The following is a 26,501-nucleotide window of genomic DNA, read 5'->3' on the forward strand; positions in this document are numbered from 1 at the left end:
TTGGGATGGGAAACGAAATTGCTAGGGGTGGGGGGCCAGGAAAATGTTTGAATTGTTTTTCCCATTATGGGCGTGAGTGGAGCCTCATGTCTAAGATTTGCCTAAGGCCTCACAAAGCCTAGAGCCGCCTCTGGTGACTAGTTAATACTTTAGCAAAAAATCTTTGCGTCGACATTTAATAAGGATATGGGCAGAAAGGAAGCACAGTCCTGATGATCTTTGCCAGGTTTGGGAACCAACACAATAATGGCCTCTTCCATGGATTCAAGCAGCAACTCCAAGGAAGAAAAATCAGAGAACAGGGCCGTAAGTTTGAGGCCCAACAATAGAAATTACAAATTTAATTTGCTTTTAACATTCGATATTGGGACAAATGTAATTTCTTGAACAAAAATCATCATTTTCCATCTTGCGCCTTCGAAATCTCTTGTCGCTGCCGTCGAAAAAGAGCGCCGATTTGAACCTATTTGTTATTGCAAAATCTTAAAACAAAAAATTTCACAGAAAATTCTATTAGTGTATACCAAGTTTAACTAATGTTGAGAGCCATGGAACTTGCAAGGCCTCAAAACGAATTTCTCTGGGGTTTTTTTACAGATACTTTGTAAGCTACAACACATATACTTTACCATCAGCCTAACACAAACCCCAAACTTTAAGCAAAATGTGAAACTATTATGGTAATGCTTTCACAGTGATAAAAAAAATCTATATGGCAAAATGGTGGGTGTAAAACACACCAATTAAAACTTCTTATGTATGTCCAATTAATATCCTTTGTATTCAATAATTTACTGCTATGCTTGTATACCAGGCAGAAAAAATGTTTTGCCGTGCTCACTCGTGTGTTGAAATAGGCAAATAGTAGATTGAAGAGAGACAGAGACACATTTTTTGCCCTTATACAAAACATGCAAAACTTGTTTTTGAATATACAGTTGAGTTCTGGGCACTGGAAAGTGTACAGTGAAGGGAACTAAATTAATAAGAGGATGAACTTTGAATACCTTTACTGAATGTATTCACCATTGTAAAGGGGTAATAATTTGGGATATGATCACCTTGTATAAATACTTAAATGGTTCTTAGAGTAAACTTGGCAGATTTTTCTACTTTAAGGTCCCCCAAAAGGATACTAGAGAACTGATAATAAAGTGGTTTAACCTGTGCATACGAAAAGGTTTCTTTACAGTATGAACTATAAAAATGTGGAATAGTTTTCCACATGAGCTTGTTCTAACCAACTCAGTAAATGACTTCAAAAAGGTTCAGATGTGTTTTTTAAGCTGACAAACTATAAATTGAATTTTTGCTATAATAAATGTTCTACATTATTGATCCAGGAAGTATTAAATTACCTTAGAGTAATAGTTGTCAACCTATAACAAAAAAAAAAATAGGAGATCTCAATTGCAGCCGCTGAATGTACCTAAGGGTATTCAAAATATGTTAAGATACAAAAAACTGTCAGACTGCAAACATACCAGAAGAGATGGCCAGAAAGACGTAGACATGACAGAGGAAACAGTCAGACTGCATACATTCTGCAGATGGTGTTTGAGACCCAGAAACTGGGAACATTATGTGAAACTACTAGAGATGATGATTATTATTATATAGTAATTACAGGCCATTTGCAAACCAATGCTGCCACTCCCACTACTGGGGTCTGCAAAGGACTGCACAGGAAGCACCAAAGGTCTACATGTAGCACCCAGACTGCAGGTTGAGCACTAATACCTTAAAACTCTAGCATAAAATAAAATCCATGCAAGATTTCACCCTATACAAATCTGCCCTACTAAAATACAATTCCTGCCTCCATGCTGACAAACAAACCTATTTTGTCACTCTTATTAATATTCTGTCATCCAGTACTTGTCAGCTCTTCCCCATGTTTAACTCTTAACTTTTTCCCCCACCACCTCCAGCCACTAACTCATTCACTGCCCAAGAGATTGCCAATTACTTCAAAAACAAGACTGATGCAATTAGTCAGGACAGCTCCACTGTACAGATTTCTTCCCCATTTAACATACCTTGTCTAACAGCACATTCAATACTGTCTTCTTTTGACCCGGCTACTACAGAAGAGGCTACCAAACTTTTCTCAGACACCCACCTAACCAATTGTCGCCTGGACAGTGTTCCCACGCAACTACTATGATCACCCTCTTCCCCTATCATTTGCCCTCTCACTCACATCTTCAATCTCTCCCTCTCTACTGGCATCTTCCCCTTCCCTCTAAAGCATGCACAGATCATCGCCATACTTAAAAAGCCCTCACTGGACCCCCACCAACCTATACAACCATACTCTTGCTCCCATTTACCTCTAGAATGCTTAGACCTCATTCAAATTGGAGCGACTTCTCATGCGATTTGACAGGTCAAATTGCATGACACGTTGCACCCTTTTGCCGGCAATTGCACTGTTCAAATTGGTGTGACCCTGACTTTGCTGGGCCACATCAATTAGAAAAAGAAGTTCCTACTTTTGGCAGTTTTGGGTGCGACTTGCATAGACATCTGTGCATGAAGCCGCACAGATGTCTTCCAAGTCGCACCCAAAGTTGCACTGACATGCGGCTTTGAAATCATGAGATGTCAGATGAAGTTGCATGATTTCAAAGCCGCAGTCAATGTGAATAAGGGCTTAGTCTACAACCATAAATAATACCAGAACAGTTTGGGTTGGGTTAATCATACAGGTGTCAAAGGACATACTGATCAAGTATGCAGATTGATTGTGTTTTTTCCGTTTAAGATAACTGCCTGTGACATACAGAAAACCTATTGTAGACATGGACAAGCTTGGAGATGGTAAGTATGCAATGAGTCGCTAGGGAGTTTAGCCCATAAACATAACTAATAAACAGGATAATCTGGGAGTCCTGTGGTTATTATAAGTGGGAAACCCAGAAAAGGCAACCAAAAAATAAATTGTATAGTAATTACCTATACACTGTTGCAACATATCGTGTTTGCTCTGTGAGTAAATCCTAAAAATCTGCCAATATCTTGGTGCAAACCTTTACAACAATACCAGTGGCAAGACAGTGGGAGAGCTGTATCAAATTTGCTTCACAGCAAGGCAGCAAAAAACAGGTTCATTTATATAATAAACAAGTGAAGTGCTCCACTTTTAATAGTAATGAAATCAAAATATGAATATACAGTACAGTATATGCACTGAAAAAAATTACTGGTAAATCTCTCAACTAAAAAGATTTACATCCAATAAATCTCTATAACATTCATGATCCAAAATTACTGGAGGAAAAAAAAAAACTTTAAATGGCACTCCAGCAGTGTTGCCAACCTACCAGATTGAAATTCACTGACACGACACCCAAAATTTACTGGCACAGCCATGTTTTTACTGGCATTTCCAAAAGTTATTAAATTACACTTGTAAGTGCAAATTTGAGTATTTAAGCTACAAACAAGTACACTATGCAATTTGTAAGGTGATTTTAGGTATACAATAAGGGAAAAACATATTTCTTATGTTATTTTTGATATAGTAAGGGCGGGTTATTGTAACCCATCAGTTTTTGTCACCTATGCCCAACTGGAGAGATTTCCCCTAATTTCTGTTCCATAGCCACCACAGAAAGTAAGGGGAAATCCCTGGTAGCCAAAAAGATCACCAGAATTTATGTCCCCAATTCTAAAGATTCACCTCTATTCATGTTCTGGAATCTCGTTTGCTTTTCTGTGTACTTACCATAAGATGTAGCTGTATGCTCAAGCCTGAGGCTGTCATTGAATGTTTCAGGAGTTTGCAGGCAGCAGCAGTGCTTGCAAGCAAGCAGCTAAGTGTGCTTTGTGCAGCTAACTTGATCCAAGGTGGCTGTTGAACAAGCTGATCAATAACTGTGGCATCAGTGGATGAGAGTTCAGGAGAAGCTAACTGTGCAAAGAGGTAGAAAGAGAAAAACCCCATAATAAAATGTAATGACAACTAACATATACAGGCCCCCCCCCCATATACAACTCACCTCTCACTATATACAGCCCACCCTGCCACTATATACAGGACACCCCCATAATATACAGGTCAACCCTCACCATATACAGGTCACCCCAACCCCACTATATACAGCTCACCCATCACTAAACAGGTCACTCCCTCCCCCACTATATACAGGTCTGGCCCTGTATTTAATACCTGTTGATTGTCCATCACAGTCTCACTCCTCCTGTCCAGTGCAGTGTGTCTCCCCCCCTTTCCACTCCTGGCTTCTTGCCTTGTTCCTGAGTCCCCCGTCCGTGCTTGTGGCCCGTCTGTCCCCCGCACACAAGGCTCCGCTTCGGCCGCTCAACCCCTGGCTTTTTATAGAGGCAGGAAATACACCAAATCATGATGTCATCACAACATCACAAGCTTGACTCGCATCTCACGCACACAGCCTCCGCAGCCTCGCCAAACCTACCCCTGCACTGGCGCCCGCTCGAAGAACACACTTGAATGCACAGTTCCAAGTTGAGTCATCACAGCCATTTTTTACTGTTGCTGGCTTTTATGGGCAGGAGGATCAAAAAGAATAAAAAATCATGTGTACTAAATTCTCCAACAACAAAGGTTTTTTTTTGTTGTTGTTTATTGTTTCTGATCATGCACAGTCTTTCATATCTGATTTTTCAAAGTATACATTAAACGAAAATTGCTAGTTCTGTTCCCCCATTCATATAGCCATGGTACAAAGAATATGTCACTGTTTAAATATTGAGTTATTTGTGCATACTACCAAACTATGCCAATAAAAATAATATTTATGCAAAAAGACAATTATCATGGACACTGAATCATTTAAAATGATAGACCATGGAGTCTGGCAGGGCTGCATTTTGCCACCCCTCAAGGATGGCTTTCCAGTCAAGATATTTCCGTTCTTACCCAGCCCCCTTTGAGCTCTTGGTTGACCTACCAATTGTCTAATTTTCTGCAGTCCATACCAGATGCTGGACTGTACGTTAGATCTCTGACTGCTTTTGAGTATCTCTGTGCATATGGCAACTATGTGTCACATTTGTTGTAAGCCTTATATAAACAGCTTATTGCGCCTCTAGAAGGTTATACCCCCTTCATACACTCACCAATGGGAGTTGGAAAATCTCCTTATTGAAACAGCAAATCAACAGGATCATTACTCTTACTCATAAATCCTCCATTGCCAACCATTTTCAGGAACAGGGCTACACGCTCCTATCTAGGTGGTATAAGGTCCCAGTGCCACTTAACAAATTTTACCCTCAAGTCTCCAAGCTTTGCTGGCGCTGCAACAAGGAGCCTGGCACACTCCTACATATTTTTTGGCAGTGCCCTCTGCTTACCCAGTTTTGGACAGGGGTAAGGAACGTAATCAAACAACTGACATCTGTTGACCTTGGTGTGGACACCCTGGGATATCTTCTGCATCTGAACTTGGTGCCCCTACGCCGTTACAAAATGTCTTTGACAGTGCATTTGCTGAAGGCTGCCCAGGCATGTATGCCTGACTTATGGAAGCTCACTACCCCAGCAACTTTAAAACATTGATTTTCCAGACTAGACAAAATTAGAATGATGGAAAACTTGACAGCGTCTCCCTGTGGAAGAGAAGATCAGTTTAGAGATACCTGGTTGCCATGGACAGCCTTTACTTGCCTGTCTTAGTATACCAATGGTTTCTTTGTTTAGATCATTAGATAAAACACAGAACAACTTTGGGGTGATTGGCGCTACCTTCCTAGCTGTCACATGGAGATGAGTAAACCAAGTGTATGTAAAAAAAAAAGAAAATATATAAATATAATTCCTTATAAGTCAAAAAACAAAGGGGAGAAGAAAGGGGAGTAAACCCCAATAGTGCAAACAGCATGCAATTATATACACAATAATATAAAACCTAGTGAACTATACATGTGCAATCAGATATAGAGATAAATTATTAAAATATAATCCAAGTGATGTTATTCACAATATTAAAGCCAGGAATCCTCAAAAAGCTTTCAAATAAACTCAAAAATTGTATGTAATACACATAAAAAATATTTGTATATATACAAAACAGAACCCAACGCATGATGGTACGCTGTGACCTTCAGTCGCCCCCCTTGGGAGTTTGGATACAGATGGAGTGGAGGCCTCCTACCCCTCTCCCCATGCTTCTAATGTCCCCCCAACTCCCTGCCCCCTTCATGTTTTTTTTCTCCCCTTCTTGGTCCTCTCTTCTATCATAACCTCCTTGTACAAGGGGCAAGATGGACCCCTATCTGTTTTTATTACGTTAAGTACGTTTAACTTGGGATAATAATTCATTGTGTGATGTAGTCCATGTTTATTGTAAGGTTCTAGGGGGTACAACACACATCCATCAATTGTGATACTTTGATTCAGATGATCTGGGTTGTTATTTCTGCTGTTTACTATTGGGCCTGTACAAGTTGCCTGGTCTGTCAATTGTGTTCTGTTTGGTAAAACAAACACAAAAATGTTTTCTTCCTTTAATTCCATAATTCTAAATTGTTACTTTTGGTATTTCTCTGTAGATACTCTAAAAAAAAAAATTGTCTCTTATAGCATACTTCTCCATGCAAGTCATATGGGCACGCCGAAAATACAAAATTTCTCCTCCAAACACATCAGGACATCCAACGTTTGAGCGTGTATTTCGAGCACAGTGAGTAAAATTGTTTTGTATGCATTTTATATGTGGATTGGCTGCATTTTTTAAAAATATAAAAATATAAATTATTTAGGTGACGGTCTTACATTATCCCATCCCCATCATTTTGCCTAAAACACTTTTTTTCTGTAAAATCTTAGAACTCTGTCCACTAAAGTATGTTATGTCCAGTGAGTTTTTTTTGAAGCAACTATGAAAAAAGGCTTGCTTTGGATTATGTTTTACATATGCTTGATTTGCACTATTGGTCAAGCATCCTCTTTTCTTCTATTTATCAATGTTTTTACTCAAGGTTTTCGCAAGATTCACTCATTTTTAATTAAATCTTGGGTGGAAAACTTGTGAATCTGGAAAAAGCCACATGAATATTCGGTGAAAACATTGATAAATAGACTCTATTTGTTGGGAACTACACCTAACTGCCTCCTATTTTGAGAGCTCCAGTACCAGAGTTTCTACATGACAATATGTGTTGGTTAAATATGCTCTATCAAACAGGTAAATGACTGTAAGGCTTTGTGTATTCAGTTCCCGGATCCAAGACATTTACTGTCCCAAATGTATAAACTTGTTCTAGGCTCCCTTTCCTCAGCTGTTCCATACTATATCAGAGAATGGGAGAGGGAACTTGACTTTGAATTTACCCTTCTACAGAAGATTATTATATTGACGCATACTACTTCTATTACTTCACGTGACCAGTAGTCGACTTATACATTTCTCACCAGGTGGTATAGGACCCCATCCCGTTTAGCTCAGATGTTTCCCACTGCTGATGTCCACTGTTGGAGAGGGTACAACCAACGTGGCACTTTCCTCCAGCTTTGGTGGTCCTGCCCCAAGATTAAAACCATCTGGGAGGCTAAAAAATGACTCTTATGCCCTGTAAACACGGTCGGACTTTACGACGGAAAATGTGCGATTGGAGCTCGTTGTCGGAAAGTCTGACCGTGTGTGGACTCCATCGGACTTTTTCCAATCGGAATTTCCGACACACAAAGTTTGAGAGCTGGCTATAAAATTTTCCGACAACAAAATCCGTTCGCGTAAATTTCGTGTGTAGACAATTCCGACGCACAAAGTGCCACGCATGCTCAGAATAAATTCCGAGATGGAACTGCTCGGTCTGGTAAAATTAGCGTTCGTAATAGATATAGCACTTTCGTCCCGCTGCAGTGTTTTAAATTGTTTAATGCAGCGAACTCTCTTCTTCTTTATAATTCTAGAAAAATGAAGTTGTTTTGCTGCTCATATTCACACAGACTTCTCTCAAACTTCTTTCTTTATAATTTCTTGTGATTTCATGAATATAATATGTATTCGTCAGATCTACTGAATTTTTTTTTGGTTTTATGTTTTTATATTTTTTATAATTTGTTGTTTGTTTTTTTAATCAAGATCACCTGTTTTTGTTAATTTTTTTTTTGGTGATCTCCATAATTATTTTTGTGGGTTTTGTGTGTCAAGTTACCACAACACCATTATTATCTTGTATTTTTGAATCTCAAGGAGGTTGGTGTTGGTGTCCCTTGTTAATTTTACATTGCCTTTTTGAAATGTACCTGCCTACTCACAAACAAACTGTCCTTTTTGAAGTAAAACATATAGGCAAGTATTTGTGAAAAATAAATAGCCATTTATTCTGGGTCATAACAAAATAAAGAGGAAGGCAACGCTGGATAAACTGGTGAAATTTGCAAAGCCTTTGTACCCCAGGGCAGACATCAATAATTTTACAGTCAAAATTGGTGGCCTGAGGAGTCCTTATAATAGTGAGCACAATCCGGTCCAGGACTACAAGAGATCAGGAACAGCAGCAGATGACATCTAGGTCCCCAGGCTGTGGTACTACCACAGCCTGCATCTTTTGCCAGACCAGACTGAACCCAGGCCATCACTCTCTGGTCTTCCTTAAAAGCTTCCTTCCAGGCTGTGGCTTTGGTGTTGGAGGCGTGGCAGGAGGTGGAGGAGGAGGACCTGGAGGAGGAGGAGGAGGAGGAGGACCATGGTTGAACTCACAAACATGGCTTTGGCTTGTGAGTTGGCCCTTCAACCCCTTATGTAGGGCTTGTAAGATGAGATACTCACATATTAGGCATTGGCCCTCCTCCATTTCCAGAATTCTGCAGGCTGTAATGTATGCAAAGTCCTCTTGAACACTGTGGGGGGTTCTGAGGGCCGCAGTAGCCTTCATAAATAGGCCAATTGCTGCCTCCTTCGCGTTACTCCTCTTCCTGTCACTTTTTTGTGGAAGGCGGAGGGGAGGGACCTGGGTATCGGGCAGGCTACTGGTCCCGGCCACTTCCTGGCTGCCACTTACCCCCACCACCTCTTGGCTGAGACTTTCCTGTGTATGAAAAAGGGACATCGTTTTAGTTTTTGGTTCATCAATCACACACAATTTTCAGCTCATGACTGTTGCAAATTGAATGTTAATAAATAGAAAAGTCTATCATTCTGACCCCAGCATTTTTCATTCTTGTCTCAATCATTTGTGGCCACTACTGTCTACTGATATGTAAAACACTTTGTGAAATCAGAAATTAGTTATCAAAAGTAACATATATTTAACATCATTAATTTGACAAACAGAAATATTTAGAACAATGCTATACCTGGCTAAAGCTGGGCTCCTCCACATGTTGCTGCCTGGAAGGCCCAGGTTGGGTGTCAGAAGCCTCGGCTGAGGTGGAAGGAAGCATGAAAGGAAGACTGGAGAGTGCTGGCCTGGGTTCTCTCTGGTCTGCCAGAAAATGCAGTCTGTCATAGTACCACAGCCTGGGGAAATGAATGTCATCTGCTGCAGCACCTGATCTCAGGGAATCCTGGACCTTCTTGCGCTCCCTAAGATAAGTACTCCTCATGCCACCAATTAGGGCCTTCAAATAGGGGATGTCTGCCGTGGGGATCACCTCCTTCCTTTTTGTTTGATTTTTATAATCGGGGTGATTTACCTGCCACAGACAGGGCAGCTCCCTGAACATATCAATGAATATTGGCAAGTCATGATCATTGACTAGATCCATTTTCCCTGCAAGACATAACACAAGACAAACCCTAATGTCAGGCGAAACTCCCCTAATCTTGACACAATATAGGCCTCAATCTATAAGCACTATAGGCCCAAGTTAAAATTGTACCTTCGTTATCACGATCGGCGCTTCCGATACTCCTTCCTCCGCTCACAGATTGTACATACGACGCACGCGTGTTACGCTTTATATACACTGCTCGTGCGTGAAACTCCGCCCACCCCTGACGTTCTTTCTAGTCTATTCCCCGCCCCTTCTCTTTCGGCACAGTGGGGGAGAGCACATGGCGGAGACACACCAGGTGCATGATAATTCCAACAACGAGGAGCAGGAAAGCCCAGAGCCAGAAACGCCACGATCCTGCAGGTGATTTAAGGCCTCAAATATGGCCTTTGTAGAGATGGTGGACATCTTGAAGAGGGCCGACTATGATGAGAAGTATGGACCTTACCCCAACCCAAATGTCAGAAAGGCCAAGATCATGGCTAAAGTTGTGAAGAGTCTGCTCCGGAATTTTGGGGTACGACGATCTAAGGATCAACTGAGGAAACGGTGGTCGGACCTCAAATTAAGGGAGTACGATCAGTATAGAAGGATCAGGAGAGTGCTGCAAAAAAGTAAGTAGTTGTCCTGTGTTCCTATTCTTTCTTTTTATTATGTTCGTGCTGCTCCATGCCCTTTTCTTTATTACTGTTGTACAGTTTAAAGTGGCAACTTTCATGTTCATGGGCACATTAATTGTTCGTAAGAAACATTGTTCGTTCGCCCACTAAAACACGATGTTTTGGCCAGATGCAGTTCAATAAATTTTTTCTGGCCTACTTCTATTAAAAAAAGTTTGTTGTCTAGATGGGTTTGTAACTAGAATGAAATGCAAACTAGATTCTGTGTAAGGAGAGGACACTCAGCAGCTGTTTACACATCTGGAAGCAGGAGCACTAGTGTGGGACACCAGAACAAACTTTTTATTAGGGTGTCCCACACAGGTGCTCCAATGAATACTATAGAGGTGTCTCCATCTGTGAAGCTTGCACAAAACAGGTAAGTATTTCAGCTTTACAAAGGTAAAAAAAAAAATTCTTCAGCTTGGAACTCTGCCAAAACAGACAATTGTACCCCACTTCCAAGCAATGTTTCATATTCCTATTTCTGCCGTCAAATATCTGTGTACTAAGTATACCTATTTTTTTTCACATAGGGGAGAAAAGACTCGGAGGACACCATTCATCAGAGGAGACCAGGGACCCCCCACCTCAGAAAGAAGGGGAAATCCCCCAAACCCAACCAGAGGAGGAGGAGGGAGACGTTGTTGAAATTGTCACAGGTGAGTGTCTGCAAACACAGCTTCAGGCAATAGATGCATGCTTGCATATTTATAATACATGGTGTGTTTTTTTTTTTAGGTGATGGGGATGTTGTGGAAGAAGGTCATTTCACCAGTGAAAGTGCCCAGATCCTCTTCGGGGAAATAATGGGGTGCAACAGGGATTTAGAAAACCTAAAGCAAAACATCAATGATGTTCAAAACAAAATGAAGAACATCATTGATGTTTTAGGGAGAATCTAAAACTCCCAGAAATCCCTAACTTTTTGCTTGTTTATTTTTGTTTTTATGACTAATTTTTTACATATTTTTTACATATTTTTAAAGCCAAATTTTGAAGATGCACACAGTGTGTCAACATGTGCTATCTGCCATCACGAGAGATCAATGTACGCGTTTTGTGGGTGCAACCCCTTCCTCGATAATAAAGTAGGTGAGAGGAAGGGGTTGCACCCCCAAAACACGTCCATTGATCCCCTTGCATGGGATCAGGAGGGAAATCTCCATTTAGAATCCCAAATTGTTTGCATCTTCAAAATTTGGCTTTTACAGGGGTGACTTCACCTCATCTGATGAAGGCAATATCAAACACAGTTTGTACATACTCATGTCTGATATTGCCTTCGCTTTATAAAACTTGAACTTTGTAAGTTCCAGAGTTGTGTACTGTTTTGTGGTTTTAAACATGCCTATTTTACCTATAAAAGGCGATATCTACTTTAATGTGACTTAAAAAAATGTTATACAACAAACATGTTAGTTTGTTCAAAAACCCTTTTATAAACGCACATGTGATTGTGCTTTAAGTAAAAATTTTGTTAATCAACAATGTGTGGCTTCTTCTTTCAATGCTCAAAAGCAGTTTTTGGAGTAAAGTTGTTTTTTTCCGTGGCAATGGGTGTTATTTACTAAAGGCAAATCCACTTTGCACTACAAGTGCAGTTTCAGTGCAGTCTCAAGTGCAAAGTGGATTTTCCTTTCGTAAATAACACCTAAAAGTGTTTTATAATTTTACACAATCACGCCATTTTCAGGACTCCCCAAATTTCGGTCATGGTGCTGAAAATGATGAATATTTTTGTCAGTAATGCATTACATACATTAACAACAAAAACAAGGTGTGTGTGTAGCAGACCCACAACATAATAATAATAGTTAGCCGAAGAAGAGATTGTCACCTCATGTCTCAAAGAAATTTCGTTTGCACTGTTGAAGAAAAAGGCCAAAAAAAATATACCATTAAAAGATAACCGAGGAGACAGCTAAGAGAAAGCCAAGCAGTAAATCAAAGCAAATATTTGTTCAGTTTCAAATATATTTTTATTTAAAAAATGTACAGACATTGTCTGGCATATAGATGGCCCCCCTACCTGCAAAGTATCCAAGGTATATTAAATGGACCTCGCGGGCACTCTGGGGGGGCAAGCCAGGACCGCCAATTTCCAGTGCCGTCAGGGTTGGTTCATTCAGAATTCCGGCCTCCTTAAAAAATTGTGGACAACACAGCAAGACAGGATGATGTGATTGAGTTTATATTCCGCCATGTGTATCAGTGTAAGAAATAGGCGGAACCGGCTGGCCATTATTCCAAACGTGTTCTCCACCAATCTTCTGACTCTGGCCAGCCGGTAATTAAAAACCCTCTGGTCCGGGGTGAGGGTCCTCATAGGGAATGGCCGCATAAGATGGTCCCCCAGCGCAAACAATTCATCCACAACGAAGATGAATGGGAGTCCTCGGTCTGGGCGATGACTCCACCATCCGACATCCGGCCATTCTTCCCCACGTCCACATAAAGGAACTCGTAAGTAGCCGACACCACCGCCAACATCACAATACTATTGAACCCCTTGTAGTTGTAATAGTATGACCCCGAGTTGGGGGGTGGGACTATGTGGATGTGTTAATTGCCCCTCCGCAGTTGGGAAAGTCCCACTGCTGGGCAAAGTGGGAGGCCACAGTCTGCCATTCCTGTGGCGCGGAAGGAAACTGTGGGGTCAAACAAGAAAAAAAAAATTGTAATTTTGCACAGAAACATTGAAAGCAGATTAGACATAAATATTCTTGGCCAAAATCACTATAACATTTATTTTAGGGAGTATTTGAAGATAAAAGTATAAGGTCCACCTATCAGATCCCTCACCCCCTCCGATGGCCCATTGAAAAAATTTTAGGGGGGGGAGATGTTTTGGACAGGTAACCCTCTCCACTTCATTGAGAGATGAATGCATACATAATGTGTGTTAACTTTGGTCAGCCCCTCCTTACTTACACTATTGGCAGCCCACTGGACAGGTAAGAAGTGTCATAATACACACTGTCCAAATTGAAGCACATTTTTACATTCTGCTATTACCTATCAAGATAAAAGTAGGATACAAAAAATTGAAACAGTACCATTTGAAAGTATTCAGGCAGGCCCTTTCACTACATGGAGAATTCATCCACAAAAATGACCACAAAAGAGGTAGGTATAGTGTGTATGGGTTTGGCAAAGTCAGCAGATAGAGGATTGGTATCAGCTGAGTTAGCAGTTGGGGGGAGGGAGGGTTCCAAATGATTTTGGGACCCCAAAAAAAAGCCTCTGGCACTCTGCCTGAATTTAAGGACACAAATAACATTTTTAAACATTTTAGGGGGTGTTTAGGGTAAAGCACTACTATGGAGCTGACAAAATACATTGTTAAGTGACTAGACTAGGTGTGTATGGGCCCAGCATAGCATGCTGGGGAGGTAAGTGAAGACAAATATGCATGAAGGACAAAAAACAAACTTTTAAAAATTCCAGCATGCATGAGGACAAAGGGGACATTCACAGCATATTACAATCACAGTAATTAGGGAATGATGAAAGAAATACAATACATTAGCAAACATTAAATACAATAAAATGTGATGTTAAAGGATAAAAATCTTACCTAATATAGTCCTTCTGCGGGACCTGGATGATGGCAGAACAGGTCTCTGGGATAATGATCCCCAGAGCCTGAGGGGAGATGCCTGTCGAGAACTTGAGGTCCTGCAGGCTTCTCCCCGTCGCTAAGTACCGCAACGTGGCGACTAGCCTCTGCTCCGGAGTGATGGCTTGCTGCAGGTATCCTGCCTGCTGATATAAGGGGTCAGCAAAGCCAACAAATGGTGAAAAACGGGGTCCATCATCCTGAGAAAGTTCCTGAAATCGTCAGGATTATTCTCACGGATCTCACGGAGCAAAGGCATGTGAGAGAACTGGTCACGCTGGAGCAACCAATTCTTGGTCCATGAACTCCTCCCCACCCTGTTGATGGACTGGGCTTGTGTCAAATTAAGAACCCCAACACCAAGCCCCCGCACAGCACGAACTTTACGAGGAGTACGTATACACAACATGGCTTCAAAACGGTCGGCTGGTCAGAACGAAGTAACAGAACGCATTGAAGAACAGCAAGGCCTGTGAAGAGCGACCTGAAAATCAGCAACGAGCAGACAAGAACGCACTGATAATCAAATACGAACTCACTGCACGCACTGAAAACCAGATACAAACCCACAAGCACAAACTGAACAGCAGAAAAACGATCTGAAAACCATGAGTCTGAAAAGTCTGAATCGTCTCTCACCAAACTTTTACTAACACAAGATTATCAAAAGGAGCCCAAAGGGTGGCACGCTTGGTATCGAACTGCCTTTTTATAGTCCCGTCGTACGTGTTGTACATCACCGCGTTCTTGACGTTCGGAAATTCCGACAACTTTGTGCGACCGTGTGCATGCAAGACAAGTTTGAGCCAACATCCGTCGGAAAAAATCTGATGGATTTTGTTGTCGGAATGTCCGATCGTGTGTACAGGGCATTAGACCTATAAAGTTCTCCCTTTCATTCCCTTTTTTATGGGGTCCTCTCCTCAAGGTAACTTTATAAGAGAAGTGTTACTTCCCATCTGTTAAATGCTGCCCATTTGCCAAATCCTTAATTCCCAGGTTCAGGAAACAGACCACCTGCCCCCTGCCCCACACTCTGAGACTAGAAGAGGGAGGCAGAAATTTTTATGGAAGCCAAACGCTGGGTACACATGCTTAAAAACCAACAGCAGAAACTTAAAGCTGTATGGTCGAGCTGGATGTATTCTAGTTTTCCACCCGGACTTAGTAGGTTAGGAGCTTCTTGTTCCCCCTCCCCCCCATCTCATCATTTGTACACTTCTTTAGGTTTGACCAGGGTTGTTCACCATATTTTGCAAGATACCTACTCTGTACCTGGACTTTGTTTAGTTTGCTGTTATTTCTGCATTGTGAGCTCTGCTGTGCAATGTTTATATTTACATAGGTATATAGTTGGTAAGGTTGAATAAAGACAATAGTCCATCCAGTTCAACCTATGTTGGTGTGTGTTCATGTAAATTATTTTCCATATCCCTGTATATTGAGTCTTTTGAAACTATCAATACTTCCTGTTGACACCACTGATTGTGGAAGAGAGTTCTACATCCTTACTGCCCTGACAGGGAAAAAACCCCTACGCAGCTTAAGTTTAAACCGCTACTCTTCCAATCTCATTGCGTGGCCCTGTGTCCTCTTACACTCCCTGAGACTGAATAGTTTCCTACCTACACAGGGATTAACATTGAGATATTTGTAAATCGCTATCATATTTCCTCTCAAGAGTCTCTTCTCCAGGAAGAATACATTTAGCGCTTGCAGTCATTCCTCTTATTTGAGGTCCTCTAGCCCCCTTATTAATTTTGTTGCCCTTCTCTAAACTCTCTCCAGTTCCAGCACATACTTTCTAAGGATTGGCGACCTGAACTGGTCGGAATACGCCAGATGTGTCCGAACCAAAGTTTTATAAAGTGGCAGCATTATTGTTTTATCTTTGGAGTAAATCCCTTTTTAATGCATGCTAATATTCTGCTGGCTATGCTTGCTACAGCTTGACAATGCATGCTATTGCTAAGTCTGTCACCTACTAGGACCCCCAGATCCTTCCCCATCCTGGAATCCCCCAGATATTTGAGGTCAGCCTTTTACTGACTTTCTATTGTATTTCTTTGTAATGTTTTAAACTTCATTAAAGTTTCATTATATAAAAATAAATGACTGTCGGGCCCTGGATTCCTACAACAGCGTCATAGCAAACTCTCAGATTCACCTGATCTAACCAGAAACAAAAATGGGATAACCTGTATGTAACTTAGCTTACAGCCATTTGATAAATGGAGGCATATGTTTCAGGGTGTAACAACAACAATGTAGGCTGCAGAACAAGTTTCCCTTCCTTCTCTAAGTCAGCAAAGGGAAATACAAAAATAACAAGATTAAGAGATAATGTTCTCCCTTACCATCAAAACCAGTAAGTACATGCCCACTGTATTCAAGTGTTTCTAATTCCTCACCACAGCTATAATCAATGATACAAAGTTTACCTATCCAGTAAAGTACAGCAAACCGAAGCATGAACATAAGGTCATATGCAAAGCGCAGTATCTAATAATGAGCAATAGGATATTATCTTTCCCCAATACAATACAGAATCATAAGATTATTATCATATCGAGGTTTTCTTGCTACATTATTCAGCAGATAGTACAATCTGCCCATTAATGTAACTCTTCCTGTTACTGCAGCTGAAAAGTCCTGCTTAAAGCTAAACTGCTTAAAAGAAAAATGGAGGATGGAGGAACCCACTGCAAGGGTAAAATGCTTGTTTATGCCTAGGGTACATGTAAAAAGGACTTTTACTTACCTTATTCTTCAATGCCCCGACAGCTGACGCTCTACTCTTCTCCCAGACGCTCCAGCTTGTGGGTGGTTCCTTGCCGTTCTCACACATAAACTAGGCTATTGGCCCTGCATTGTACTTGATGACGGCTGCAGAGGAAAAGCTACAGGGGGCCATTCACAAAGCACGGAGGGTGCCTGCAGAAGCAAGGGACTAGGTAAATAATAGTCCTTTTTACTGATAACATAAGCATAAAGGAGCACTTAATCCATTCATTCAAGCAGAATGTTACTCTCTATCAACATGAACTATCTTTAATCCTTATGCTGCTCACATTAGTAAATAGTTAGGAAGGTATATATTATATTTACTTGTTTTAAACTCTTTTTTTAAATTTCTTCAGTTGCTTCTTGATTTCTGGCCTAGGCCAAAATGATGTCATATATCTCAGGAGTCCTTATGGGAAGTTTTTTCTTTCATCTGGAGGAGAAGAGGAGGAGCTTTCTCAGCTAAGCACACCCTCCTCCTGCCTGTATGCCTGAGCTAAGGGCAGATTGATTTCAGGAAGTAAATGCTACATGAATCACCTACTCAAGTTGGCTGCAGCTAGAAATGCTAGGGGAGCATTTTTCAAACAAAGACACACACAGCATGGCTCAGCTTCACCCCCCAATCCCTCCTCACAGGATTTGATTGACAGCAGCAGGGGTCACTGGCTGCCATTGCTGCCTGTCTCTTGAATACAGGGAGAGAAGAGAGAGCCACTACAGACGGTCACAGCACTGCATCAAGTGAGGACTCAATTGGGTATTTAGGTGAGGCAAAACAAATACTGGGGCATTTTTTACCTTAATGCAGAGAATTTCTAGCCTTTACAACCATTTTAAGAACACTCAAAAAAAAAATCGGAATTTTTTTTTTTTTTTTTTAAATAAAACCACAAATCTTTATGCAGTAGACATAATTTAATTAATTGTCTGGCAAATGTGGACAGTACCTGCCAGCTTCAGTGACCCTTGCATTGCTCAGATAAAATACCAGTGCATTAGTTAAGAGCTGAACACAAAAATATGTCTGTGGTAACTCATTGAGGGGGGGGGGGGGGGGGCATTTATCAAGCAAACTAGTGAAATAATTAATTGCAAAACAACTGTATCTTCTTCAACAAAGTTGCCATGACTGGTTTACAGACCCGTGCGTCTGTATTCCTAGGCAGCCGAGTGCGACACTTTGTACAGTTCAGAGTCAGATTTGTTACTAAAAATGAGACAGGTTTCCACCAGGGGTGGACTGGCCATTCGGGCACTCAGGCACTGCCTGATGGCCCGGGGTCAGTAGGGGGCCATGAGAGGCTCAGTATGCCCCTCCTGCCCATCTCTGCCGGCGGTTGATGCAGGGCTGGGCGGAATGTGAGAGCGATGGTGGAGGCATGGGGATGATGGCAGCGGCATCCGCTCCAGCCGCCTCTCCCCCTTGGGGAATTCAGCAGAGGGGTGGTGCCACACAAATCCCAAGCGTGGGGGACAGCCGGTGCTGAACTTAGAGAGCTGAAGGTGGCAGAGTGCACTTCAGAATGGACTGGTCTCGGAGCTAGTAGGGAATAGCACTCAGTGTAGTACAGATATCAGTGTCATAGGTACTAGCACTCAGTGTACAGAGATCAGTGTTATATATAGGGATTAGCGCTCAGTGTACAGATATCTGGGGGCAGTAGGGGGCCCCATGAGACACTCTTGTCCTAGACTTCACTCCCTCCTACTTTGTACGGAAAGGGTCAAGGTGAGGAGGAGCAGGCTGACATGGGATGTGGTGGTATGTACATGGAGGACACAGTCTGTATGGGCTGGGGACTGTGTACACGCTTGTGGTGCACGGCTCCTCCACAGGTGAGGGGTTCAGTGATGAGTAGGGAGCCCACTCAATGTCCTATGCTATGTTCCTCTCCGGCTGGATCCGATCACACCGTTAACCCAGCCTGGGCTCCACTTCCTCCACCTGTATTTTTTTTCTCTGCCTGACTCGGGACTATGTGGCAGGGAAAGCCTTTGCTATGCCTGAGCTGGGAGACAACCCCGAGGCCCACCCCTGGGGCCACACAAATGGCTCACCGACTGAGCGCTGCACTTTTCAGTAAGTGCCCCATCACTGTGAGTATACATATCCCACCCCCTCTGTTTTTTTCATTCCCCTCTCTCTCACATCCCCCTCCCTATCTCAACCCCATTCTCTCTCACCCCTCTCTCTCTCCCTCCTCTCTCCTCCCCCCTCTCTCACCCCCTCCCTCTCTCTCATCCCCCTCTCTCTCCCTCCTATTCTTATCTCTCCTCTCTCTCCCCCCTCTCCCCTTCTGTCTTTATCCCTCCACCCCTTCTTCCCCTCACAGTTAATAGTAGTTTCTGTCCTATTTCAGGTTCTCAGTAAAAAAATGCGTTCTTTTCAGTAGATTTCCATATTTTTTAAGTTTAAAAAAAAAAATGTTGTGGGGGTTGGCAACACTGTCAGAAAAGAGCTGAGTGAGAGCTGAATAGCTGCACATGGCAATTAATCCCTCAATCATCTGGCATTTTTACTTTACTATGCAACCAGCAGGCTCTACCTACAGCCCCCCAAAAAAACGCACCACAACCCTTGGTTGTGTCAAAAAGATTGCTGCCACGCAGCAGTCATCTTTAAACCTGAAAGTGCCCAACGGCTTCTGCAAAAAGAAGCCGGGAGCTACCATGCAGGCTATGCTGCAGTAGATATTGAAATGCCCCCTCTATGCAGCTGAGCTGCAATATGTAAGTGGGGTTTGGATGGGTGTGGCTTGAGTGTGAGAGGGGACTTCATGATCTCCTGTTGCCCCGGGGCCCATGAGTTGTCAATCTGTCCCTGGTTTCCACACTCTTAACAAGCACATAATTAAGTGTATGGGCACTGTGGTTGTACAGAAGTCATTGACAGACCAACTTCTGCACAACTTCCCTGCTCCCTTGCTATAGCCTGCAATGCTGATCAATATATCCTTACAGCGAGGAAGTCTCCCCGGTGTCAGAATATAATAGCTCAGCAGGAAGGAATCAAGTCAGTTTTTTTATTCAACCCCTTGGTTGAATGAAAAACATTAGCTTATTTACAGGCTGCCTTAGAGCAGCCAAAGTAATTTATGACCCAGGCTGTAACAAAAGAGGAAAGAGGAACTGCAGTCTGCTTACATAATTTGTAATAAAAACATCTTTGCCATTCTGAAGCTTCCCTTCAACCACTTTGAATATTATTTTATATATATTGTGATTCTGTACTTGTCAAATATGCTGCAGAAATCTCCCTCCACTAAGTCTCGCTGCATCCATTTTAACTGTGGGCAGCTGAAGGGCAGCATATTGAAGCCGGCCTGCCTTTGTTTTTACGAGCTAGTGTTGTACAGCATAACTGTAAGTGCATTTCTTTTTAACTTAAATAAAACTGTGTGAAACATATCATGCTATGGGAGCCTTTTTTGTTTCTCCGTATGGGGGATGAGCGCCCAATTTACTACTTAGAAGACCTGTGGTGGAGAGATACAGCGGGATCCTTCCTTACCAAGACCCGTGGCTGGGGTTGATAGCCACACGCCCGTATGATCTCCGTAAAAAGAGATCAAAGGAGCTGGTAAGGGACAGCATTTATATAGGTGGAGGAGCCCTTCTGTCACCACGTTCTTCTCGGTGTCACAACTGTATCACTCACACCTCATGGATGCTTGTCTTACCCACTTTTAAAGGAGTATTCTGCCAGTGAACTTTTTCCCTTCCCCTTCATTAATCTGAATGGACTGAATTTACCTATTATTCCATGTTACATTTATTTTTGTTTGATATGGTTATAAATAAGTTTTTTTCATTACTTGTCACTACATCACAGGTGCATAACCTTCACACTGAGAGGTGTTTATTCTTTTCATTTTGTATTCAGTATATTTACTTTTCATTTTGTATTTAGTATATTAACTTTTCAGCGCAGCTACTTTTTGAATTTTGTGTATTACAGTGTGGGTGTCTCACATTTTCTAGTTGCAGCTTTGTGTTATTTTAATAATTTTTTATACTCTGTACACTTGTTGTATACAGGTTTTATAGGGATAGCGCAGTAATTTTTTCTGTTACAATATCTGTAGCTGCTGCCTGTTCACTTCCTGGATCTACACAGACATACAGATGCACACCTCCAGCTCTGCAGCTCTCATTGGCCCTCTTATGACTCATCCCCCCTCCCTTCCTGGCAAACTCTCACAAGAGTAAAAGAGAGAGCTGTGCATGATGTCATAAGCCTGGGCCAATGACCAGACAAGAAACAGGAAGTGGGCTGTACAAAGTATTTACTGGCAGAAAAAAAATGTTTTACTATCCAAAGGTAAAACAACAAGGGCAGAAGATTTAATAGATGGAAAGATGAAATAATCACTGATGGTCCACTTTAAGTTGTGAATTGGGCGGAGGTCTTCGAGAGGTCACATGAAGCTTGACTGCTTTTTACGATCCCCATTAGTTCTGGGTAGACATTTTATAGCATGCTATGTATTCATAATGGATTTAGTCAGAGTTTTATGGTAGGTCTGGTTAGCAGAACTAACAAACATCCTTCCATAATTCAATTAGCTATTTACAGCTCTGCAAAGGCCTAAGTGCTGGTTCCTGCTGTCCCCAAGTTGAGATAACAGGTTCCTTTGAATTGTGTTAAAAGTTAAGCCTATGGATTCCATGAATTAAAGGAGGAGGGAGGGGGAGGGGGAGGGGGGAGGTAAGATCGTGGTTATTATGACAAACATGGCTGAAACCTGACAAAATGGATGTCGCATACAGCTTTTCATGGACTCAATGCGCATGATCATTACACGTACTGTATCTTTATTTTCCCACAGGCTGAACTGCTCTGAATATTTTCCGGTCTTCCTCTCTGTCCTATGGGTTGCTGGAATCTTTTTCCATCAAGGTAAATAAATGTAGTTCTGTTTTATCTTTATGTACACTGAACGTACACTTGCAAAGGGAAGCTTATTAAAAACCTTCCTCATCTCCATGTATACAAAGGAAAATGAGGGAATGGGAGTCAATAATGGGGATAGAATTGACATAGCCTCAAATGATCCAAAATGGCTCAAAACTGACAAGATCCAGAAACATTTACACAATATAAAGGTGGATAAAACACCTGGACCTGATGTCTTCTACCAGTGATGGCGAAACTTGGCACCCCAGATAGTTTGGAACTACATTTACCATGATGCTCAACTACACTCCAGAGTGCATAAGCATCATCTGGGGTGCCAAAGTTCGCCATCACTGTCTTATAACCACGTGTCCTTAAAGCGGAGGTCCGCCCAAAAAATAAAATATAATTAAAAGCCAGCAGCTACACATACTGCAGCTGGTGGCTTTTAATAATAGGACACTTACCTGTCCTGGAGTCCAGTGATGATGGCACCGCAGCTGATGTTTCCATCAGCTGTCGGGTGCTGCTGCCGCCATTGTAGTTAAGTGAACTTGACAGTATAGCCTTACAGCTTCGCGCCGGGAACCCTACTGCGCATGCGCGGGGCCCCGCTCCTCTCTCCTACTGGCCCGGCGACAGGGGAAGGAGGAAGGAGGGGGAGGAAGTCCCGCGGTGACATCATTGGCCGAGGGACGGACTCCCGGAAGTGGGAACAGGATACCTGTCAAAGACAGGTATCCTGTCCCCCTTGCCCCCCAAAGGTGCCAATTGAGGGGGAGAGGAGACAAATGAGCGGAAGTTCCACTTTTGGGTGGAACTCCGCTTTAAAGTGCTAAGCTCTGTTATTTCAAATCCGTTGTTTCTAATTTATAGATACTCTTAAATGACTGGTATAGTACCACTGGATTGGTGTAAGGGATCGAAAACTTTGCCAAGCAACTACAGACCAATTAGTGTAACCTCTACAGTCGGGAAAATACTTGGAAGTTTAATCAAAGGTGTTGTGAACAAGGCTTATCAGCCGATACGCGTGAGCCCGTTTGTGTCTTTTACATTTTTTTCATGTGTCAACAAAATGGATTAAGGACTATTTAGAAGTTGCTGGCTCTATCTTCTGAATTTGTTAATCAAAGACTTTTCTTGTTAGAAAACAATATTTTTTTAGCAATTGTCAGCATGGATTCATGAAAATCTGAAGTTGTCAACAATTCAACTCTGATCTGTCTAAAGTATTCCTGGGTGGGAAAGGTGTACCATTCCACACACACCTCCTTCTCTAGGGGGGTGAGTGTGCTGGTGCACAGTTCTATACACTTCCAAGAATTTGACGCATATATAGATTCTGAAGGGTGATATATTTTTCTGCATTGTCGCATTGGGTCGCTGCACTGTATATTGGCATGCATACAGTATATTCCTCCTCCATTTGCGGTGATGGTGCTCCGGACTCTGTTGACCTATTTGGCGAGTAGGCCGGATCTGCCATTGCTTATTGTTGGAGATTTCAATTGCTGGTTGGGTCCCTCCATAGACAGGCACCCGAGTTTGGGGGTGTCTGCCTCATAAAGGGAGTCACCATTGCTGAGGTTGCTCAATGAGGTGGGCTGGGTGGATGTTTGGAGACGTAGGAATCCCTTGGAGAAGCAGTTTTCCTGCTTCTCCAAAACACATGGAACACTATCCAGAATTGATTTAGCAGTCTGTAACCCTGCCATGCTCCCATCCGTCTCAGAGGTGATATACAAACCACTCAGTGTGTCTGACCACTCCCATATGGTGATTAACTTGATTGTGGCCCCACTGTCCAGGCTGCCCAAGGCACCCTGGAAATGTAATGCCTTCTCGCTGAAGCTATTCTTGTCTCCCATAGAGCTGGAGCGGAGCATGAGGGAGTTCCTAGCCAGTCAGGACTTACTGCAGAAATTACCAAGGTTAATAAAAGGCAGTCATCGGGGCAGAGGGAGGAGCTTGAGAAACTGGTGCAGGACTTGGAGGAACGGTATGTTCAGGATCCCAAAGACTCTGCCAGGGAGGCATGGCAGTCGGCTCAATCAGCTTATGAGCGGCTGCTGTCCTCCACAGCAGAGAAGAAGAGATCTTTCTCAAAGGCAGCATTTTTTGAGAAGGGCAAAAGCATGGGCCGTCTTTTGGCCAGGATAGCAAATTCACAGCAACGTTCCCCGGTAATTGGGGCAATCAGAACATCGGAGGGAAAACTAGTGAGCTCCTCTGACCTAATCTTGCAGGAACTGGCGGGGTTCTATGAGAAACTGTATCTCCCTATTGGGGAGTATACCGTGGAGGAACTTACGAGATACCTACAGGGCATTAACTTCCCACAAATCACAAATGAGCACAGGAGGGCCCTAGAAGCTCCATTTACAATGGAGGAGTTACAGACAGCACTGGTAGAATTCCCTAACTGTAAGGCCCCTGGGTTGGATGGGCTCCCCATGGAAATTTATAAGCAGTATGCTGATATCCTTCTTCCTAAACTACTGGCGGTGTTTAATGCAGCAAGGGAAAATAGGACCCTTCCCCCCTCTATGTCCACAGCTAATATTGTTCTAATACTAAAGCCTGGGAAAGATCCTGTGGACCCAGGATCATATAAACCCATCTCTCTGCTACATAGTGATATCAAAATTCTAGCAATTAGACTGAATAAGGTCATTCCATCTCTAGTACACCCAGATCAGGCGGGGTTCATGCCGAACAAGTCCACGGCGGTGAACCTCGGGAGACTCTATTTGAATATACAGTCCCAGGCAGACAACATGGGACAGAGGGCCCTGCTCTCGTTGGATGCTACGAAGGCCTTCGATAGCTTTAGATGGGAGTATTTATTGGGAGTTCTCCAGAGGTTCGGATTTGGGGAAATGTACATCTCCTGGGTCCGTCTGCTCTACTGCTGCCCGCAGGCAGCTATTCGGGCGGCAGGCAGAGTGTTCCATACTTTTGCGCTGGGACGGGGTACAAGACAGGGGTGCCCACTGTCTCCCCTGCTCTTCGCGCTAGCTATTGAGCCCCTGGCAATCACAATTAGAGACCACCCGGGTATTTTCGGCTTCCGCTATGGTGACAGACAAGAGAAATTGATGCTCTACGCGGATGATACTATGATTCTGCTTGGGGAAATCGAAGGTTCCCTCCGGGAAACCATGTCAGCCATTACAGAATTTGGCACTTTTTCAGGGCTCCAGATCAACTGGACAAATCCTCCCTAATGCTCATTGATAAAGGGGGTAAGCCTCCCAACAATAGCTCCATACCCTTGACCGCAGCCTTTAGGTATTTAGGAGTCCAGGTGACCCCTACGGTAAGAGATTATGGAAGACTGAACATCTCCCCGCTCCTGCAAAGATTCCGAGACCAGATTAAGACATGGAACTCACTCTGCCTGTCGATAACTGGTAGGGTGAATTTGATCAAGATGATCCTCATGCTCCAACTGCTCTATGTGCTCCACAACTCTCCAGTGGTGGTCCCTCTGAAAACTTTTAGAATTGTGAACTCTCTATTTCGCCTGCTAATCTGGAAGAATCGCCCCCCCCCCAGGATTAAGCTCGAACACTTACAGCGCCCTAAAAATAAGGGGGGAATAGCCCTGCCGAATCCATGGTTATACTATCTAGCAGCGCAGCTTCAGCACCTAATAGGAGTTATGTGTGGGGAAGCTGACAGGATGAGTACTACCTGCAGCTATTCAGAGACTGTGATGTTACACATGGTAAAAAGAGATTCGGCGGCACTAGAAGCTTTAGCCTTTGGGAAACCAAATAAGACATACCAGACCTATAAGCTTCTCCAGAAAGGAACAAAATCAGATACCTGCAGGGAGTGACAGGATACACGGAGTTTAGCCCGATATGGTCCAATGGGACTTATCCTGAAATAGCACAGTTACAACATCCTTATGGAAAAGATATGGGGTGATATATATTCGAGATATTTTTCAAAACGGTATTTTGCTGTCTTTTGAGGCTCTGCAGGAGAGACATGGCTTGCCGCCCTCTATGCGATTCCATTATATGCAACTGAGACACGCTGTGAAGGCTCAGAGCAGTGCTTCTGAATGGTCCCCTTCACCGACGCCATTATTTAACTTAGTACTGAGAGCATCCAACACCAAAGGTTTCATCTCCCAATGTTATAGTATGCTCCTGCAGAGCTTTCTGAACAAACATCCCTTGAGAATAATGGATAAGTGGGAGAGAGATGTGGGGCAGATAGATGGAGACCAGTGGGAGGAGATTCTACAGGCGGTGCCCACAAGCTCACTGAATGTATCACAGAGGCTAACACAACTGTATCTTATTTTGAGAGTGTATTATACCCTGAATAGATTACACAAAATGGGTCTCAGGCCCACCCTGTTATGCACTAGATGCAAAAGAGATCATGGCGATCTGATCCATCGACTGTGGAGGTGCCCGAAGCTTCACTCCTATTGGAGTGGAGTGGTGGACACCATAAACAGGGTATTCCAGATCTCTATGCCCACCAACCCAAAACACTGTTTACTAAATGTATTGGAGGTCTTTGAATGGGAGGAATGTGCCAGAATAGCAGTTACCAGAACTCTGCTTTTAGCACGTAAGATGATAATGCTCCACTGGAAGTCAGAGGACCCTCCCACAAGCAATGGATTTCTGCAGTTGGGAACATGCTTAGAATGGAGAAAATAGTGTATCAACACAGGGGGTGCACCCGAAAGTTTGAGAAACTTTGGGGCCCGTTGCTAGATGTACCTGGACTCGTCCTGGTGGATCTGGTGATGGGTAGATTACTAGGTCTGAATGCTGGTTAATTATACTTGTACAG

General features: G+C 42.8%; 1 protein-coding gene across 1 annotated transcript in view; it reads left to right on the plus strand.

The window, feature by feature from the left end:
• The window catches only part of LOC141132516 (leukotriene C4 synthase-like), a 66,891-nt gene that overhangs the window by 17,081 nt on the left and 23,309 nt on the right, over window positions 1-26,501 (plus strand). Inside the window, exons 2-3 of the mRNA XM_073621055.1 lie at window positions 6,569-6,668; window positions 21,607-21,677. Of these exons, the coding sequence (XP_073477156.1) occupies window positions 6,569-6,668; window positions 21,607-21,677 (171 nt within the window). The remainder of the gene's footprint in view (window positions 1-6,568; window positions 6,669-21,606; window positions 21,678-26,501) is intronic.

The sequence above is a fragment of the Aquarana catesbeiana genome, linkage group LG03 (assembly GCF_042186555.1).
Source record: "Aquarana catesbeiana isolate 2022-GZ linkage group LG03, ASM4218655v1, whole genome shotgun sequence".
NCBI lineage: Eukaryota > Metazoa > Chordata > Amphibia > Anura > Ranidae > Aquarana > Aquarana catesbeiana.